General features: G+C 42.7%; 1 protein-coding gene across 1 annotated transcript in view; it reads right to left on the reverse strand.

The window, feature by feature from the left end:
• Positions 1-18926: 18926 nt before the first annotated feature.
• The window catches only part of SOCS6 (suppressor of cytokine signaling 6), a 32294-nt gene continuing 30289 nt past the window's right edge, over positions 18927-20931 (reverse strand). Inside the window, exon 2 of the mRNA XM_073590012.1 lies at positions 18927-20931. This exon is cut by the window's right edge and continues 66 nt beyond it. Coding sequence (XP_073446113.1) covers positions 19272-20876 — 1605 coding nt within the window. The 5' untranslated portion in view covers positions 20877-20931 and the 3' untranslated portion in view covers positions 18927-19271.

The raw sequence follows: 20931 nt of genomic DNA on the forward strand, positions 1-20931 counted from the left end.
GGATTATATATGTGGGATCATCTTGCTATACATGGGGGATTATATGTGTGGGACAATCTTGCTATGCATGGGGGGATTATATGTGTGGGACCATCTTGCTTTACATGTGGAATTATATGTCTGGGACGATCTTGCTATACATGTGGGTTTATATGTCTGGGACCATCTTGCTATACATGGGGGATTATATGTGTGGTTCCATCATGCTATATATAGGGGTCACGCACCGCTCCCGGAACTTTAATCCACGAAGTGCTGCGATCAAACACGATTACAGCATTCCAGGAGCAGGTAGAGGGCCAACAGCCCCTCTGCCTTTGGATCAGAGACCCTCGCGGCGCGACACTGGGTCCCGATCGTTGCCATGTTAACCCAATGTCGTCATGACGACATCCGGGTCACCAGAACTATGAAACTTGCTGATCATGCCCAGTGCAGGATGAGCAAGTTTGTCTGTCAGTGTAGAGCTGAGTGTTTCTGAAGCACGGAGATGCTGCTTTATCACTATACTGTAGAATCAATTAGCTTGCAAAAAAGGATAGTATCACAGTGAGACAAAGTAAAAAATTTTTAAAAAAAATTAAATAGTAAAAATATATTAAAAAAAAAAAAAAACATTGCATCTCTAAATAAATAATTGAATGAAAAAAAAAAACAAAAAAAACAATATAAGTACACATATTTGGTATCAACGACCCAACCTATAAAACCGTCCCACTAGTTAACCCATTTAGTGAACACCATAAAAAATAAATAAAGAAGGCAAAAAAACAATGCTTTATCATCATACCGCCTAACAAAAAGTGGAATAAAACGCAATCAAAAAGATGGACAAGTAAACATGGTACCGCTGAAAAGATCATTTTGGCCCACAAAAAACATGTCATCATACAGCTCCATAGCTCTGACAATAAAGTCATGCAAAAATAATTATTTAGTTTTAATTGTACATTTGTTTTTATTGTATAAAACCGCCAAAACATAAAAAAGATAAATGAGATATTGCTGTAATTGTACTGAACCGAGAAATAAAAGTGCCTTATTAATTATACCACACACGGAACGGTATAACCCCCCTCGAAAAAAAAAAAAAAAAAATTATATATATATATATATATATTTTGTTTGTTCTGCTTCACAAAAATCTGAATAGAAAGCAATCAATCTTGTCCCGCAAAAACAAACCATCTCAAAATATGGTGATGCAAAAACTATTTTTTGCAATAAAAAGTGTCTTTTAGTGTGTGACAGCAGCCATAAAACCTGATATAAATCTGGTATTGCTGTAATCGCACAGACTCAAAGAATAAAGTTGTCTAAACACTTATACCACTTGAGGAACGGCATAAAATAAAAACCGAATTTGTCACCTGTTATTTTTTTCATTCTACCTCCCAAAGATCGCAGTAAGGCTCGGCGCATATTTATCCTGCGCTCTGCGTTGAGCGCTTACACCGACGTTTCCATGTAAATCTCTGAAATACGTGATTCAGACGGAAGCTCTGGAGGAAGATTCCCTATAATGAGGAAAATGGAGACCCTGTGGACACCGTGTGACCTGCGGTCCGGCGGTGTCCATCTTTTTAGGCTTGCATAAAAGTGCCATCAGCCACAGTTTTGTGCACTTCTTAAAAAAAAACAAAAAAAACAAAAAAAAAAACGGACACCCCTGTACAGAGGCCAGATGGAGTCCATAGTAACTCTGCTGCCTTATTACAGTGAATGGATCCCTCGACAATTTCATCTGAATCACATCACTCAGATTTAGATGGAAACCCCAAAGTAAGTGCTCTGCGTAGAGCGTCAGATAAATGTGATCCCAAACGTTACGGAAAATGTTCCCAATAAAAGCTTCAACTCAATCCACAGAAAAAGCAAGTCCCCACTCAGATCTGTTATCTGTTAACAGAAATATAGAGGGCTTCCACATTACTGGTGGTACAAAGGCACTGTAAAAGCAAAATGGCTCCTCACCCGTCAAAAGAAATTCAGCAAATTCTGTGCTCTCAAATCCAAATGCCCCCCCTCCCTTCTGTGCCCCACAATGTACCTAAACCACATATAGCGTCCACATTTGGCATTTCTTAAGCGATGAAAGCCCACCTAACTTACGGATGCATGCCTCTAAAAGCACGGGCTAGGCATAATATACAAGAGACTGCAACATACTGGTCACTACAGCGGCGTTTGCAATTTTCACTCGGCTACATTCATTGCTGCTTGTTTCTGGAAAATACCCATTTAGTCAAAATCAGCACTACACCTGTAAATAAATTCCCAAAGTGGTATAATTTCCAAAATGGTGTCACTTGAGGGCGTATTCTGCTCTCCTAATAATTAGGGGCTCTATATATGGAGTCCGCAAACTCTACTAGGAAAATCTGCGCTCCTGGAGGCAATTAGCACTCTGTTCCTCCCGAGTATCTCCATATAGCTATGTAGTACTGTACAGCCACATAAGGGTATTGCCACATTCAGAAGAAATTGTGGGACAAATTTTGGTGACATTTTTACCCACTTCTTGTGTGAAAACGTGAAATCTGGAGCTAAAATTAAATTTTGATGGTAAAAATGTAGTTATTTTTCTTCACTGCTCAATGATATAAAATTCTGTGACACACCTAATGTGTCAATATGATCACTACACCTCTAGATGAATTAATTGAGAGGTGTAGTGTTAGGCTGGCGGAACGCACCAAATAATAAAGATAATGAGGTGCATTTGCAGCCTGGGGTCCACCGTGCAGAGATGTAGAACTGCTGCTCGGTAATGGCGGAGGTTATATGGCAAATAATAAATGAACACGCGGGTTAGCGTCAGTTAGTGTGTACAGGAGCGAGTTCTGTTGATTCACAGAACTGCGGAGCCACACAATGTAAATGCCGAAGCCTGTTAAACTCACAGGGCTCAGCCAGATGAGCGCTAGTATACAGACACAGGACTCCGCCCCAAGGACAGGGGGTTAGAATCCCTCTAATCCACTAGCGCTTGACGCCGCTGCAGCGGAGCCAGCAAGAGACAAAGAAATAACGCACTAGTGTGCACTGCTCTGGCGGAAGCCACTAACCACCCATACTAAGGAGGAAAGAGCTAGACCTGCACACGGCGCCTTGCTGGCGGATGCAACCACTAGGAGCTTTGTGCTGGATGGCACAATATGGCGCTGAGAGAGGTGCTGTGACTAGGAAGCACTGTGTCACTAGGCTTAGCCACTACAAAGCGCTGACTCAAACTAGATAACCCTGCCACATGCGTCTCAAAGGGAGGTGTTCCATAATAAGTCATTCACTAGTTCCATGCATCCATCATCACACACACAAGTTATAACAACTGCCAATACTAGTGCATGGCCGAGCGGCCATGCGACTTTTATAGTGGCGTCCTTCTGGGACCTTCCCAGTGGACCAATCCGAGCAGGAACGGGACCTGCGCATGTGACCTCCGACCTCCAATGAGAGGTCGCCCCACAGGCATGCTCAGTAGGGGAAAAGTAGGACTTAGTCCCAGGAGCATTTGCTTGCTGCAGACTCACGCATTATACAATAGCAGGAGGAGCAACCAGATGCCTAGCATTAGCCTGAGCAAGGCACACGGGGGCCGACGTCTCTGCTGAGCAGCCTCCTCTCCGGCTGGAGAGGAATGGGAGACCGCAGAAGGCAAGGCTCGAGTTCCCTCCTGTGCAGAGGCAGGAACCCAACGCCTAACATGTAGTTTGTAAAATGGGGTCACTTATGGGGGTTCTGGCACATCATGGGCTCTCCCAGAGGGTCATGGCACCTGCAAGCCATAATAGTAAAGTCTGGCGCTCCTTGCCTTCTGAGCTTTGCACTGTGCCTGAAAAATATTTCCCGATTACATGTAGGGTATTGGGGCACTCAGGAATAAGTGGACCTCAGTTTGTTGAAAAAATTTCCTATTGGCACTCAGAAAAGTTAAAAATTTGGGGCTAGAACAACATTTTTGTGAGGAAAATGTAATTTTATTATTTTCACAGCTCTACATTATAAACGTCTGTGAAGCACCTGGGGGTTCAGTGTGCTTACTATGCATCTAAATGCATTCCTTGAGGGGTCTAGATTCGAAAATGGGGTCACTGGTGGGAGGTTTCCACTGATTAGGCACATCAGGGCCTCTCCAAAGGCAACATGACACCCACTAATGATTCCAGGAAATTTTATATTCAAAACGTCAATTGACGCTCCTTCCCTTCCGATCTCTGCCGTGTGCCCAAACAGTGGTTTTCTCCATCATATGGGATACCGGCATACTGAGGAGAAATTGCACAACAAATTTTGGAGTCCGTTTTTTCCTGTTACCCTAGTCAAAATAAAAAAATTTGGATCTGAAGTAAATTTTTTAAATGTTCATTTTTTTTTCCACATTCCAAAAATTCCTGTGAACCACCTAAAGGGTTATCACATAGACCCCTCAAAGTGACTTCAAATGTGATGTAGTCCCTAAAAAAATGGGTGCTGTAAAAATGAGAAATCGCAGGTCAAATTTTAAGCCTTATAACTTCCTAACAAAAAAAATTTTGGTTCCAAATTTGTGCTGATGTAAAGTAGGAAGTGTTACTTAAGCATTTTGTGACATATATCTGTGATTTAAGAGCATGAAAATTCAAAGTTAGAAAATTGCAAAAATTTTCACCAAATTTCCATTTATTTATTTATTTATTTATTTATTTATTTTTTTTTACAAATAAACGCAAGTCATATCAAAGAAATTTTACCACTATCATGAAGTACAATATGTCACGAAAAAACAAACAGTCTCAAGCACCGGGATCCATGGAAGCGTTCCAGAGTTATTACCTCTTAAAGAGAAAATGGTCAGAATTGTAAAAATTGGCCATGTCATTATAGTGCAAACTACCCTCGCGGAATAAGGGTTTAAATTACACGTTTCCTACTACTCCGCGATTTTTATTCATAAATTATATTAACAATTTACTAATAATCCAAACGTTTTGTTTGTCTGGTCAGCATATAACTAAGGATTTCAGATCGTCCTCAGAGAGGCAGGTGCATCGAGGAAATCGAGCAGCTGCATGAACAGGGAACCTGCTGTCAGACTGCATGGAGAAAACAAACGCATGGGCCATGCACATACAGTGAACAAGTCAGTAAGACAGTGTTCACACCACCAAGAGACTGGAACCCAGAGAAACACAATACAACAAATGTGAAAAAATACTCTGCTGTAAAAAAAATCGTAGTTACTTAACCCATAACGGTATTTCTCTGATCCCATGACGGTACCACAGCGAGAGAAGGATCCGCCCTCCGGGACAGGAAATCTACAGATGAAAAGGGCGGTACCTCTCTCCACCATCAGTTAATTTACAGAGAATTAAACAGAACTTTCTGCTGCAACTCAAATGGTTATAAAAATCCAAAATTAATCAACTTAAGCTTAATAGAGGCACCGTGTGGCTAAGTACTAAAGCTAACTAAAGGCCCTTTTACATTTAGCGATGCACCAGCGATCCGACCAGCGATCCCACCCGGTCAGGATCGCTGGTGCATCGCTAAATGATCGCTAGTGAGCTTTCATACAGAAAGACCTCACAGCGATGCAGCAGCGACGCAGCGCACGATACTTACCATTCACACACAGCGATCCTGCGTCCTCCCGCCCGCCTCCACGCGTCGCTGGACGTCACAGCAGGAAGTCTCAGCAGGAAGCGCCCGACGAGAAATGGAGCCGGACATTCTCGCGCGATCAGCGATGGACAGCGGGGGGGGAGCTGGTCGCTGGTAAGTATCACACATAGCGATATCGCTAGCAATATCGCTATAACGTCACAAAACCAGTGACGTTTTAGCGATATTGCTAGCGATATCGCTTAGTGTAAAACCCCCTTTACTCACTCTAATGTGCACACCTGTGTGTGTGAAAGGGAGGGGATGTACGGGTGCCGTCATGGGATCAGAGAAGTACCATTATCGGTAAGTAACTATGGATTTTCTCTTTCCCCCATGACGGCACCACGGAGAGAATTACAAAGATTGTAGATCTAGGGAGGGACCACCGCCTCCAGAACCCTTTTCCCAAAGGTGAGATCTGAAGAGGAGGTCAAATTTGATGGTAATGTTTGAAAAATGTAGAGGGAGAAGACCAAGTGGCAGCTCTACATATCTGGTCTATTGAAGCGCCGGCTTTCTCCGCCCAGGATGACGCCACTGCCCTGGTTGAATGGGCCCTTACGTCCTCCGGGATGGCTGCCCCGCAGGAGGAGTAGGATAGGGTGATGGCCTCTCTTATCCATCTTGCCAGCGTGGCCTTCGATGCTTTTTGACCCTTCTGAGGACCCTGAAAACAGACAAACAGAGCCCTATCCTTCCTAAACTCCCTCGTGGTTGTCAAGTATTGGACCAGGCACCTTTTTACATCTAACGTGTGTAATACCTCTTCTGTCTTGTTCTTGGGTTTGGGACAGAAGGAGGGTAGGGAGATTTCCTGAGTCCTATGAAACTGTGATGATACCTTGGGGAGATATGCTGGGTCGGTTCTAAGAATTACCCTATCATCCAGTACTTGCGTGAAGGGAGAGTGGGCAGACAAAGCTTGCATATCACCAATGTGGAGGGCAGAACTTAAGGCTACGAGGAGGGAGGTCTTAAGGGACAATATTTTTAAGGGAACCTCCACTAGGGGTTCGAAGGGAGATTTGGTTAGTGCGTTTTGCACTAGGTTTAGATCCCGGGGGGGGGGGGGGGGGGTGCGTAGGGGGATTGGCCTGGATCTACTTGAGGCTCTAATGAATCTCATAACCCATCTATTTTTGGCTTGGTCATGGTTATACAAAGCTCCCAAGACCGCCACCTGTACTTTTAAGGTGCTGGTAGCTATCCCCTTTTCCAACCCCCTCTGTAGGAATTCCAGAATCTTGTCTATTGGGATTTCTCCCGTTGGGTCCGAGCCTGACACTGACATGAATTTTTTCCACACTTTGCCATACGCTTTAGTGTTTACTGGCTTTCTGCTTTGTAGTAGCATGGATATTAAGTTTGACGAGAAGCCCCTCTGGCTTAGGAGTTCCCTCTCAAAAGCCAAGCTGTCATGTAAGTTATTTATGTGAGGGTGATACACTGGTCCCTGGGATAGCAGGTCTGGACTTTCTGGTAGAACCCACGGATCTGTTACGGACATTTTTCTCAGCCAGGGGAATCATATTCTCCTTGGCCAAAAAGGCGCTATTACCACTACCGTCGCCTTGTCCCCCCTGTATTTTCCTCAGTACTAAGGGGATGAGAGATATTGGAGGGAAAGAGTAGGCCAGATGATAATCCTAGGGTATCGTGAAAGCGTCTAGAGCTACTGGGCCCCCCGGGGATCGATTGAGCAGAAGGTTTCCAACTTCCGGTTCTGACTGTTCGCAAATAAGTCTATTTCTGGAGTTTTACAACTTGGTTGAAGACTGACTGGCTTAGTTCCCACTCCCCGTTTTAGACGTTTCCTGCTTAAGAAGGCCGCCGTTCGATTTTCTGAACCTTTTATGTGAAGGGCTGTCAGGGATTCTAGATTGTGTTCTGCCAGGTGGAAGATGGACTTTGTTACCTCCATCAGTGCTCGAGATCTGGTGCCCCCTGGTGGTTTAGATATGCTACCACTACCTGGTTGTCTGAGAAGACCCTTGTGTGATGGGAGCGAAGTGAATCTTGAAAATGAATGAGAGCTAGTTTTACTGCCAGCAGCTCCTTCATATTTGAGGAAGCGGACTCTCTTCCCTGGGTCCAGGGCCCTTGCGCCACCTGGTTGCCTAGATGTGCACCCCACCCCCAGGGGCTTGCATCCGTAGTTAGGATCTTTGTCGCAGGCAACGCCCAAGGAACCCCCTTGGTTAGGTTGGCTGGATCTGTCCACCACGTTAAGGAATGTATTGTCTCTGGTGAGATGTCTAATTGCATGTCAAAATACCTGTGTAGGGAAACGTCTGCGCCTAATATTTCCCACTGTAAGTCGAGTATGGCACTGTGCCCACTGAACTGCTGGCATGCAGGCTGTCATTGACCTCAATAGTGACATTGCTTTTCTCAGGGTAGTGGTTGGGGAAGCTATCATTTGTGACACCATCTGTGTAATTTTTTGAACCTTCGTCTACGGAAGATAACATTTCTGTTCGATCGAGACCAGTATTATCCCCATGAATTCCTGCACCTGACTTGGTACGAGTCAGGGCATGGGGAAAATTCAGCATCCATCCTAGACTCAGTAGAGACCTCATGACCATGTCCAATTGTTGTTTGCAGTGGTGAAAGTTGACACGTATTATTAAGAGATCGTCCAGGTATGGGACTATCAGGATGTTTTGCTCTCTTATGTGGGCCATTACCTCTGACATTACCTTTGTAAATACTCTTGGAGCAATGACTAGCCCGAAGTGGAGGGCTCTGAACTGATAATGTTTTATCTCCCCCTGGATTGTCCCCGCCTCCCTGAGGTATTTCCTGTGGTCTCTGTGAATAGGCACATGGTAATATGTGCAAGTCTAATACAGCCATGAAGCAAGATGGGGGAAGCATTTTTATACAAGATTCTATTGTCTCCATTTTGAAGTGCTGAATTTCCAGGAACTTGTTCAGCCTTTTAAGATTTATGATCGCCCTGTACGATCCATCTGGCTTCCTGCGAAGGAAGAGAGGGGAGTAAAAGCCTTTGCCCCTGTCTTGGTATGGGACTTCTTGTAACACATTTTTCTCTCTTAGATTCGTTATTTCTTGTTGCAGAGCCAGCTGCTCGTGTGATGTCCTTTGGGGCGTTATCATGAAAGAGTTGTTTGGGAGGGTAATGAATTTTAGCCTCAGACCTTCCTTTATTATGTATAGTATCCATGAACTCGCCGATATTTTTTCCCAGGCCTGGAGAAAGTAGGATAATCTTCCCCCGACCCGGGGAGTACCTTCATTGTGGCTTCTTATTGTCGGGGGGGGTTTGTTAAACATAAAGCCTTTATTTTTGATCCTTCCATCCTCACATCCTTCTTTGTTCCCTTTTGGGGGCTTCCGTCGCATAAACCTTCTGTTCCGAAAAGGCCGTTTGTATGACTGGCTGGGGAACCTGGGAAAGGATTTTTTTCTCGTCCCCTGCCTTGTCCAAGATGTCGTCTAGCGTTGGGCCAAATAAGAATTCCCCCTCGCACGGGATTGCGCACAATTTGGTTTTTGTTTGCAAATCTCCCAGCCAGCATTTCAGCCATAAGGAACATCTTGCGGCATTCGAGAAGGCCGTTGTCCTGGCTGCCAGCCTGGTTGACTCTACCGACGCATCCGCCAGGAAAGCTGCTGCTCCCTTCATTACAGAAACTGATCTCTGTATTGTTTCTCTTGGGACTTTTCCCTTTATCTGAGAATCTAAGTGGTCCAGCCAGACCATTAGGGCGCGTGCCGTGCACGTGGCTCCTATGGCTGGCTTTAGCTCCCCTCCTGCTGCCTCCCAAGCATTTTTTTTTAAAGTTTCTGCTTTTTTATCCATTGGGACCTTCAGGGTAACCCATGTCTTCGAAGGGCAGGGCAAATTTTTAAGAAGCTTTTGCGACCGCTACATCTAATTAGGTGCTTTGCTCCATAAGGAGCAGGCCGGATCGTTAAAGGGGTATTTCCTCTTTGGTGTTAGGAGGACTTTTTTGTCGTTTTTTTTCCACTCTCGTTTGATTAGGGAGTGGATTTTCTCATTGATCGGGAAAGCCCTCCGTTTTTTTTTGCTCTAGCCCTCCGAACATTAGATCTTGGGCCGTTTTCTAAGGGCGTTCGTCTACTAGCCCCATGGTTGTCCTCACAGCTTTTACCAAGGCGTCCGTCTCCTCCATGGGAAAGCATCTGCGTCCCCCTTCTGAGGATGATGACGAGTACTGGGAGGATGATGAATTACTTGAGTCGGATAGTTCACTTCCTGACTCACTAACGCTGGACTCTGGGGATCTATGCCTGGACCTGCGTTTTTTCTTTGAGGTTCTGGCGCCCTTAAGGGAGTCTTCGACCTGGGTTTTTATTAGTGTTTTGAGGTCTAAAGCAAACCTCGGGGATTTTTCCTGTATTGTCTGCTCTATGCAAGCCGCATAGAGTTTTTTCTCCCACGTAGGGGGTAACTCCTCCGTGCATATAGCATATACCATGTGTTTAGATTTGGTCGTGCATTTACGCCCCTGAAAAAAATTAATAATCGCACATTAACAAGCGGGCATTCACGGAGATCATTCACCCTCCTGTGGAACGAGCGATACCGTCTCGGGCGTAGGGATTATCTCCACTGTTGAATCCACTTCTGGCTGTGCCGCCATGGTGGAGCTTTGGCTGCGCCACAATCCCGTATGACCACTGCTGCTGCGCTGCTGGGAAGTCGCGCTGGCGCTGTAAGTGCTGGCACTGTTCCTGCGTTTGCTGTGGTTCCTGCTTTGGGCACCGCCGCCGTGTTTCCTTCTCCCTCTGCGGTTTCCCACTCATGGTGACGGCTTCTTTTTCCTTCAGCCGGGCTTTGAACCTGATCTAATTTTTTTCTTTTTGAATTTGCCGCCGCCCTCTTCCTGGGGATCCCTGCGCCTCGCCGGAAGTCCCGCACCGCGAGATTACCCAGCGGTGCCCCGCGCCTCCCTTCTTCAAGGGAGCTGTGATCGCACGCGCCCACCCTACCGGCGCCCTCCTCTCGGCGTGCCCTGTTGCACGCGGCTCCGGTGGCCACCGCCGCCCCCGCTCCTCAGAGACCTGTGCGCCTCGCGGCTCCCGATGGCCGCCGCCACCCCGAGGTCTGGTAGGCTCTGACTTGTGGCTCCATGACCGCCGCCACCTCCACAGGATGCCTCGTCCGGCGCTCGGCAGGGCTCTCCCATAGTGACCGCCGTCACTATACTGCAGGAAGCATCCCTTTTTTTTGTTCTTTTTTGGGATCGGCAGACTTCTGCTCTTCACTGCCTCTCCCCACTCACCCTCAAGGCCCGCCGACCCTGGTGGTGGTGCTTCGGGGGAAGCCCATCCAAGGCCTCGATCTAGCCGAGGCAGGGAGCCCCGCTGCCTATTACCGGACTGGATCGGTCCCCGGAATCCCGCGTCGACTGCAGGTACGTGCTGTAGGTTCCCCATCAGGGACAGGGAACCAACTGATGGGGGAGAGAGGTACCGCCTTTTTCATCTGTAGGTTTCTTGTCCCTGAGGGCAGATCCCTCTCTCTCCGTGGTGCCATCATGGGGGAAAGAGAAAATTTTTTCAACAATAAACAGCAAGTGCGTTTGTATTCTATTGGGTTCTTGCTTCTGCAAGTTTTTGGGAGGACTCCACCCCTCTCATATGGGCCATGCACATATAAAGCCATCTCACATAGCATGTCCACATCAGACATTACCTCTCTGAACCCTGCTCATATAGGCACTGTTCACGTGGTCAGGCTTTAAATACATTGGATAGGACTGCTCTGATGGGTATACTTTGGCGTTGGTAGAGCGGCTTGGCATACGTTTTTCGCAAAAAATGTATCAACTAAATACCGTTTTTCTATCATCTTTTTACTAGCACTTGCTTTTTATTATTGAAAAAAATTTTTTTTACAGTATAGTATTTTTTCACGTTTTTTGTTTTTCTCTGTGTTCTGCATGGAGAAAATAGTTTATTACAGGTTCTACCTTCCTATCAATGTATATACATGCAAGTGCAGTGTGGACAGTTCAGAAACATTATCTCCTCCTGTCCTACAGGATTACAGGGTGTTATCAGGAACAAGCAGCAGTGGAGGCAAAATACTCAATTTGTCCTTTAACTTGAGTTCAATATAAGGGATTTAAATGTTGAAATGCCCCAAAAAGTGACCTTATGGCGAGCACAAAAGGAGAAAGAAAAAGAGAAGAAATAAAATTATCTAAGACATTTAAAAAAAAAGCCAAAACCATTGCTTGTAGCCCCACCCTAAGAAAAAAAAAAAAAAAAACAAGAAAAAACATAAGCCCAATACACTAACATAGATCAAAATAAATGCCTGAGCATGATCAGCAACTTTGTCAGTGCAGTGCTGACAGATTGCATAGCATAGGAATGCTGCTGCATAACCATGCTATACAAGCGATCAGTCTGCAAAAAATGATAGCCCCATAGTGGGACAATGTAAAGTAATAAAAAAAAGTATAAAAAGTTTAAATAATTGTAAAAAAATATTTAAAAAAACAGAAATGTATTGTACCCATAAATAAATATTTATATGAAAAAAGTATAAACAATAAAAGTACACATTTGGTATTGTCGTGTCTGGATTGACATGACCAATGAAATTGTTCCACTAGTGAACACCATAAAAAAAAAAATAAAACAAGGCAAAAAACAATGCTTTATCATATCGCTGAACAAAAAGCGGAATAAAACACGATCAAAAAGACGAATATAAATAAATATGGTACTGCTGAAAACATCATCTTCTCCCGCAAAAAACTAGCCACCATACAGCTCCATCAGCAGAAAGATAAAAAAGTTATAGCTCTCAGAATAAAGCGAAGCAAAAATAAATTTTTTTCTTTAAATTAGTTTTTATTGTGTAAAAGCGCCAAACCATATAACAACGATATAACTGTGGTATCGCTGTAATCGTACCGACATGAAGAATAAAACTGACTTATCAATTTTACCACATGTGGAACGACAAAAAAAAATCCCTAAAAAAATTCATGAATTGCTGTTTTTTATTCATTCCGCCTCCCCAAAATCTGAATAAAAAACTTAAAAAGTGACATGTGTCTGAAAATGGTACCAATAAAACTGTCAACCCGTCCCGCAAAATCAAGCCCTGACATGACTCTGGTCCAAAATATGTCTCTCAACATATGGTGATGCAAATACTATTTTTTTGCAACAAAAAGTGTTTAGTGTGTGAAAGCAGCAAAACATAAAAACCCAATATAAATATTGTATAACTGTAATCACACCGACCGGAAGAACAAAGTTGCCTAATCATTTACTGTATACCGCATGAGGAAAAACGTAAAAATAAAGAAAACCACTCCTTCACCGTTGTTGATTTTTTCATTATACCTCCCAAAGTTTGCAGTAAGGCATGGCTCACATTTATCCTGCACTCTGCGATAAGCGCTTACATAGAAGTTTCTATGAAAATCTCAAATACATGATTCAGACGGAACCCACGGCAGAAGAGTCCCTATAATAAATCAGATGGAGAAGTACTATGAACGTCATAGGACCTGTGATCTGGTGGTGTCCGTCTTTTTAGGATTGCATAAAAGTGCCGTCGGCCACAGTTTTGTGAAGTTCTGAAAAGGACACCGCTGAACAGAGGCCAGACGGAGTCCACAGTAATTATGCTGCCTCATTATAATAAATGGATCCCTCAGGTGTTTCATCTGAATCACATCACTCAGAGATTTAGAGGGAAATGTTCAGTGTAGAGCGCTAGATAAATGTGAGTCAAAACGTTACGTAAAATGTTCCCAATAAATATTTCAACTCAATCCACAAAAAAAGCATGCCCCTTCTCAGGTCTGTCACCTGTCCCACAGCGTACCTAAACCACATATAGTGTTCACGTTTGGCATTTCTGAAGCGATGAGAGCCCGTCTAACTTACGGGTGCATGTCTCCAGAAGCATGAACTGGGCATAACGTACTGGTGACTGCAACGAAAACACCCATGGAGTTAAAATAGTCACTACACCTGTAGATAAATTCCCAAAGGGGTACAATTTCTAAAATAGGGTCACTTGAGGGGTACTCTGCTCTTCTAGCTATTAGGGGCTCTGTATATGGAGTTTGCAAACTGTTATAGGAAAATCTGCGCTCCAGGAGGCAAATAGCACTCGGTTCCTCCCGACTCTCTCTGTATGACTAAGTAGTACTGTACAGCCACATATGGGGTATTGCCACGTTCAGTTGACATTGTGGGACAAATTGTGGTGTCATTTTTCCCCACTTCTTGTATGAAAAAGTAAAATCTTGAGCTAAATCAAAAATTTTGGTGGTAAAAAATGTAGTTATTTTTTCTTCACTGGCATAAAAATTCTGTGACACGCCCATGGTGTAGTGGTGTCAATATGATTACTGCACCCCTAGATGAATTCGTTGAGAGGTGTAGTTTGTAAAATGTGGTCACTAATGGAAGGGGGATCTGCTGTTCTGGTAAATCAGGGGCTCTCCTAGCGGATCATCACACCCGCAAACCATAACAGTAAAACCTGCACTTTAGTATGGCGCACTTTCCTTTCTGAGCTTTGCACTGTGCCTGAAGTAGATTTTGGCACACTCAGGAAAAAATAGACCTCAATTTATTGTAAAAAAAAATTCCTATTAGCCCTTAAAAAAGTTAAAAACTTGGGGATAAAACTTTTTAATGGTAAAAATGTAATTTATTCGTTCACCGCTCAATGGTATAAAATTCCGTTCAGTGCCTCTGGTGTCAATATGATCACTGCACCCATAGATGAATTTATTGAGTGTAATTTGTAAAATAAGTTCACATATGGGAGGGGTTCCTGTTGTTCTGGCATCTAAGGGGCTCTGCCAATGCATCCTAAAACCATTCCAGCAAAATCTGAACTTCAATATGGCATCTCTTCCCTTCTGAGCTTTGCAGTGTGCATCTAAAAGCAGTATTCCCCAGCATATGGGGGTATCGGCATACTCAGGCGAAATTGCACTACAAATTGTATGGTGCAACTGCTCCTTACCCTTATAAAAATGCAAAATTTGGGGATAAAAAAAACTTGTGGGTAAAAAGTGATTTTTATTTTCATGGCTCGATGCAATGAACTTCTGTGACGCACCTAGGGGGCACAAGGTGCTCACCACACATCTAAATACATTCCTTGAGGGGGTCATTTTCAAATTGGGGTCACTTGTGGGGGATTTACAATGTTTAGGAACATCAGGGGCTCTCTCAACGGGACATGGTGTCCGCTAATGATTCAAGCAAATTTTACATTCAAAAGTCAAATGATACTCCTCTTCCGAGCCCTGCCGTGCACCCAAACAGTAGTTTTCTCCCACATATGAGGTATTAGTGTACTCTGGAGAAATTGCAAATCAAATTTTGGGGTCCATTTTTTTTCTGCTGCCCTTCTGAAAATAAAAAAAGTTAAATGGTCTTTTTTTTCCACATTACAAAAATTCCTGTGAAACACCTGAAGGGAGGATTTGAGCACATTGAGAGGTGCAATTTTTAGAATGGTGCCACTTGGGGTATTTTCTGTTATGTAGACTCCGTAAAATCATTTGAAATGTGAGTTGGTCCCTAAAAAATGGTTTTGTAAATTTTGTTTGCACAATCAACAAAGCCTTTAGGATGTTATAAGTACATCTACTACACTTTCAAAAGATTTTTGTTCTAAGTTCTATTATGGATTCAATGACTCACCCATACAGTTAAACACTTCTTATTGCATTACAGTGGTATGTAAAACTCACAAAAAGCGTTGAAAAATATTTCTGGAATAATTACTAATCCAGAGATTACTACATGCTTTCTGTCACATTTTGCTGGTATATAACAGTCCAAAAAAAGCGTTTAAAAATTTGGCTTGGTAACATTTCTTACCCCTAAACTACTTTGTGGTCTGGGGTAAAATTTTGTCATATAAAATACTCGAATAAAGTGTTAAAAAAAATTAACTAGGCTACATTTCTAAGACACTATTCCATGTTCTGGGGTACATTTTAATGATGTATACACACTCCAAAGGTTCTTGCCGAGTTAGATTTCTTACCCATACACTATTCGGTCTTCTGGGATACATTTTGTTGTTATATAACCTTCAAAAAACTTGTTCACAAATTTATTGATAAAATAGTGCTCATCCATAGGGTATTATGTCTTCTTGGGTATAAATTGGTGGAATCTAAACCTCAAAAAAAAAAAAAAAAAAAAAAAGTAGCTGAAACTTTTTTTTACAAATTTTGCTCATTTATAGCGTATTACATGTTCTTGGGTACCATTCGCTGGTATAGAACAAAAAAAAAAAAAAAAAGGGAATGATAAAAAGGATCTGTAAAATATTGCTTATCCACACAGTGTAATTTTACATTTTGCAAAATTGAGCCAAAGTACCTGGCGTACATAAAATTTTAAAAAGTCGCAAGGGAAATCTGGCAAACACATCCAGAAAACCTAAACTTCACCCACAAATGTAAACTTAAAAAAACAAAACAGAGACAAACCACTAAAGTAGACTTTAAGAAAGGCATAAATTAAAACAGGCGAAAACACTGAGGGTAAGTTCACACAGAACTTTTTTGCTGCGTTTTTTCTTCTGGTTTTTTAATGCTAATTTTCAGCTGCTTTTTCCATTACCAGCCACGCCTATGAGATTTCAGAAATCTCACGCACACACATTGTTTTTTTTGTGTGATCAGGATTTTGTGCTTTGCTACGTTTTTTGGACATAGAACATGTCACTTCTTCCAGCGTTTTTCACCCATTGGCTTGAATCAGTGTTGGAAAAAAACACTGCAAAAACTCAGGTATCATTACTTGCTGCTTTTTTGTGCAGAAAAGTAATGGCCAGCAGGAAGTGGCCTTACAGCCAAGAGCTTTGGGGTGTTGTTAGTGAGGTGTCCATAGTGTGACAGTGAGCTATTGTGAGGTAGTGTCATGTAGTAGTGAGGTGTCCTGATAGTGAGCTATTGTGAGGTAGTAGTAAGGTGTTAAGAGCTATTGTGAGGTAGTGAGGTGACCTGATAGTGACCTCTTGTGAGGTAGTGTCTGGTAGTAGTGAGGTGTTAAGAGCTATTGTGAGGTAGTGAGGTGACCTGATAGTGACCTCTTGTGAGGTAGTGTCTGGTAGTAGTGAGGTGTTAAGAGCTATTGTGAGGTAGTGAGGTGACCTGATAGTGACCTCTTGTGAGGTAGTGTCTGGTAGTAGTGAGGTGTTAAGAGCTATTGTGAGGTAGTGAGGTGACCTGATAGTGACCTCTTGTGAGGTAGTGTCTGGTAGTAGTGAGGTGTTAAGAGCTATTGTGAGGTAGTGAGGTGACCTGATAGTGACCTCTTGTGAGGTAGTGTCTGGTAGTAGTGAGGTGTTAAGAGCTATTGTGAGGTAGTGAGGTGACCTGATAGTGACCTCTTGTGAGGTAGTGTCTGGTAGTAGTGAGGTGTTAAGAGCTATTGTGAGGTAGTGAGGTGACCTGAAAGTGCCCTCTTGTGAGGTAGTGTCTGGTAGTAGTGAGGTGTTAAGAGCTATTGTGAGGTGACCTGATAGTGACCTCTTGTGAGGTAGTGTCTGGTAGTAGTGAGGTGTTAGCCATGTCTTGGTATAGGAGGATGAACACTATTGTTTCCCAACTAATCATGGAGGTAATAATTTTTTATTTGTGTTATATATTAACTAAACTCAACTTTATTACCATGTACAAAGACACAAAAATGCATGAAAAAAATGCACCAAAAAAACGCACCTAAACCTGAGTTTCTGACGCAGCTTCTTTCCTGCCAAGAAATCAGGTTTTGCTGCAGAAAAAAACGGCACAAAAACGCCCTGTGTGAAATTACCCTTAAAGTTAGGCAAAAAAAAAAAAAAAAAAACACGCAACTGCAATAATGAATCGGGCCTATATTCCCAGCTAGGTTTTCAAAGTATGTTTATTCAAATCCTGCAATGTTTCAGAGTAGATTATACCCTGCAGCAAGTAAACAGCCAGTATCTAATTTATAGTGCTCATGGTTGAGCAGCATGTATATATTGACCAGTTCTCTCAGGAAAAATGGGAGATTCACTATGCTAAATGCGCCACCCAAAAAGTCTTGGGCACAAGATTTATGGGGAAAGGGGGTGGCTTAATTGCCTACTCTGGGATGTTAAAAAAAATTTCGGCACAAAATAAGCAAAATAATAGGTTGTGTAAACTTAAGCTAACACTAAGTCAAAGTGATAAATGTGGCACAATTTTAAGTCCAATTTTTAGGTAGTGTAAACTGAGACCATTTTCAATAGACCCGTCTTAGTTTTTAAAGGCCCTAGCTTTCAGATTCACCACAGTCCTAGATCTGATGTCTACCCAGCTCCCGCTGGTCTCTATTACCTGGTCCTGACACAACACAATAGCAGAGCACTAGAGCTTTCAATCAATGAACACAGGTCATCCCAACCATGCATTTCTCAAGCATTTGTGGTGTGTCAAGAGGGGATCAGGAGGTAAAGATCAGAGATAAACAGCATAAAAGGAATAACGGGAGGTTTTTAAATTAAAAAATGGAAAGGGGAAATAAGCAAAGTCAGCTTATCGAAATGCCTTGCACCTTGTTCATGAGTATCATCCTCGTGGAGCAGTCCCAGTCGCAGACTCAGTCGATGAAGGAAATAATGAAAAAAAAAAAGTTCTCCAGCGATGAAAAAATTGTCCCAATCACAACTTTTATTTAAACCATTTAAAATTGTAAGCAACCAATATGGGTAACTGTACAGATGATGCACAAATGAAAATCCTACGCATTTCAACAATAAGCCTTCATATACCATGAGTAAGGCTTATCGCTAAAACGCATAGGTTCCTCAGCAGGGCTGTGAAGTCACAGCCCATTTTGGTGGAGTCGGTGTCATGGAAATTGAGGAGTTGGAGACGGAGGTTTGGCTTACCGATGCCACAGCCCTGGTATGAGGGAGTCGGCGTTAGTGTCATGGAAATTGAGGAGTCGGGGCCAGGGGTTTGGCTTACCGACTCCACAGCCTGTCATATGTGCATCATCTGTACAGTTAGCAATAATGGTCGCTTACAATTTTACATGGCTTAAATAAAATGTTTTTATCCCCTCATTGGGACTATTTTTTCATTGCTGGAGAACTTTTTTTTTTTTAATTTCTTCCTTCATTGTTAAAAGTATATATATCTCCATCCAGTGGATGAAAATTACTTTTTTAAGAGAGTTCAACCACTTTAAGCTCGAGATGTGTATATAGAAATATATAAGTATGCAGGTTCTTACATTAAAAACAAACAGGTAACAAAAGCGCAAATCTACAGGTTCAATTTAATGTCAGCGGTGGTAAAGACACATGAAAGGTGTGCTTTCAATGCATAATAGTCACAGTGGATAGCAGCTAAGAACATGAAAAAAATAGGAAAATCGAATATTTCACATTGTGATTTTGGAAGATGAGAAAAGATGGTGATTTCACACATCAGTTGTTTTATGGTTTTACTATGAAGAAAAAAATGAAAGAAAGAATAATGCATTACACTTATTTCTCAAAACTAAAATATGGCAGCAAAATATTCATATAGCAATGAAAGTTTGTAAACTGTATTTAAATCTCTTTTTTGATCCAAAGTGCAAACTGCAAAATTCCCACAAGTTCAGTAGTGCTTTTCCTGTAAATAATCCTTCATTTTGTTTGGCAAAGGCAGTTTCTGAATCAGGTCTATTCTGGTATACTGGCGTATCACAAAACGACACAGGTACTGCAAAGACCGCACCTGCATAAACCGGGACACTGGATTGGTTAATCTAACTGGATAAGTAGCTGATCCTGGAACTCGAGATCGGGAGTAACAAAAGGCTCCATTCTCCGAGTCCCTGATGGAATGCTCTATAAGGTCCACTATGGAGGTATGTCCTTCCACATCTGGCTGTTCATAAAAGCTAAACCTACCATTTGAATGTTCGATTCTAGTATGAAGCGTTTTACTATGGGAACGAAAACTTAGGCTTAAAAGATAACGGTCATCAGAACTGTCACGAACCAAAAAGGAGCCATCTGGCACATTAGTCAATTTTTCTTCTGCTTCCCAGCGTGTGATGGGTCCCCAGTACCATCCTTGTCTTGCAAGTTTTTTAAGCTCCTCAGTAAGACTGGTGACTACCATAGGTCCGCTGCTTTGTACAGAGTCATAGACTCGGCCCACACCAGGCGCAGTGTTTGGGTCGAAATTCAAATGGCACCGCATGTTTTCCGCCATGTGTGCTTCTGTGCTATTAAGTCCTGCAAAGTTCCTTTGGATTTGACTGTTCTGGACTGGAGGTAGCAAAGGTGACAGTGGAGGGACATCACTGTGACTTACCCTGGAGTTTTGAAAAATAACTCCATTGGTACTATGCAGCAGACCATTCACAGTATGGTCTACAAAGATGTCCGAAGCCACTACTACATCCGGAGCAACTTGACTTTCCTCTTCGTGAAAGCCATTACTTCCTATGTGAGAAGGTACAGCAGAAATTTCCATCGGTGATGAGCTGTCCAAACAGTAAGTACGTGGTCCTTCCAAAGGATACATTCCCTCATCTAAAGGCACAGTATACTGAATATAGTCCTGAGGCATAAGTCCTATAACTACAGGCACATGTTCATTAATATGCAGGTGAAGATCTCCATTATGAGATGCTGTACTTTTCAATGCGTTAACTTGTTCCTGATAAACATTATCTGTCTGCAGCTCATGAAAGTCCTTTCGAACCCCATTAAGCGCAGGGCTGGGACTGGTGGAATGGACTAATGCTTTAACTTTTACTTCCATCTTTATACATGTCTCTTCAGAATTTGTAGGACGCAAAGGCCATGGCGTTGGGCTGTAGTGGTGAGTTCGAAGGGATGTCGACCTTAATGGCCTTTGAGATCTCACGTCTTTAAAAGTAATAGGTGCAGAAGATGAAGAAAATGTGTCTTCTTCAGCAGAGTTAACGGATGTGCTTCCCTTTCCTTTTTGCTTCTGCTTTGCTGAAAGGCGCCTCTTTAATGTCCCCATTAGGCTCTCATTTTTAGGCCTATTTTTGCCACCTTTCTCATCTTCACTGTTGATTTCACATCCTGTCAAGTCTTTGCCATAGCAGCTTCCAAATAGAGAGTCGTCTTTCACAAAGTTATTGGTAATTGAAGGCTGCTGTACCATTACAAAGTCATTTTCTTCTTTGCTTTTGTTCAAGTTAAAAGATTTGCGAAAGGTTTTCAGACTGATTTTCTTCATTATGCCAAGCGACCAAGTCCTCTTGCGGTTGGTCTCCTCCAGTGGATTGGCCCTA

The sequence above is a fragment of the Dendrobates tinctorius genome, unplaced genomic scaffold, assembly GCF_039654945.1.
Source record: "Dendrobates tinctorius isolate UK_male_01 unplaced genomic scaffold, ASM3965494v1 ptg000115l, whole genome shotgun sequence".
NCBI classification, from domain to species: domain Eukaryota; kingdom Metazoa; phylum Chordata; class Amphibia; order Anura; family Dendrobatidae; genus Dendrobates; species Dendrobates tinctorius.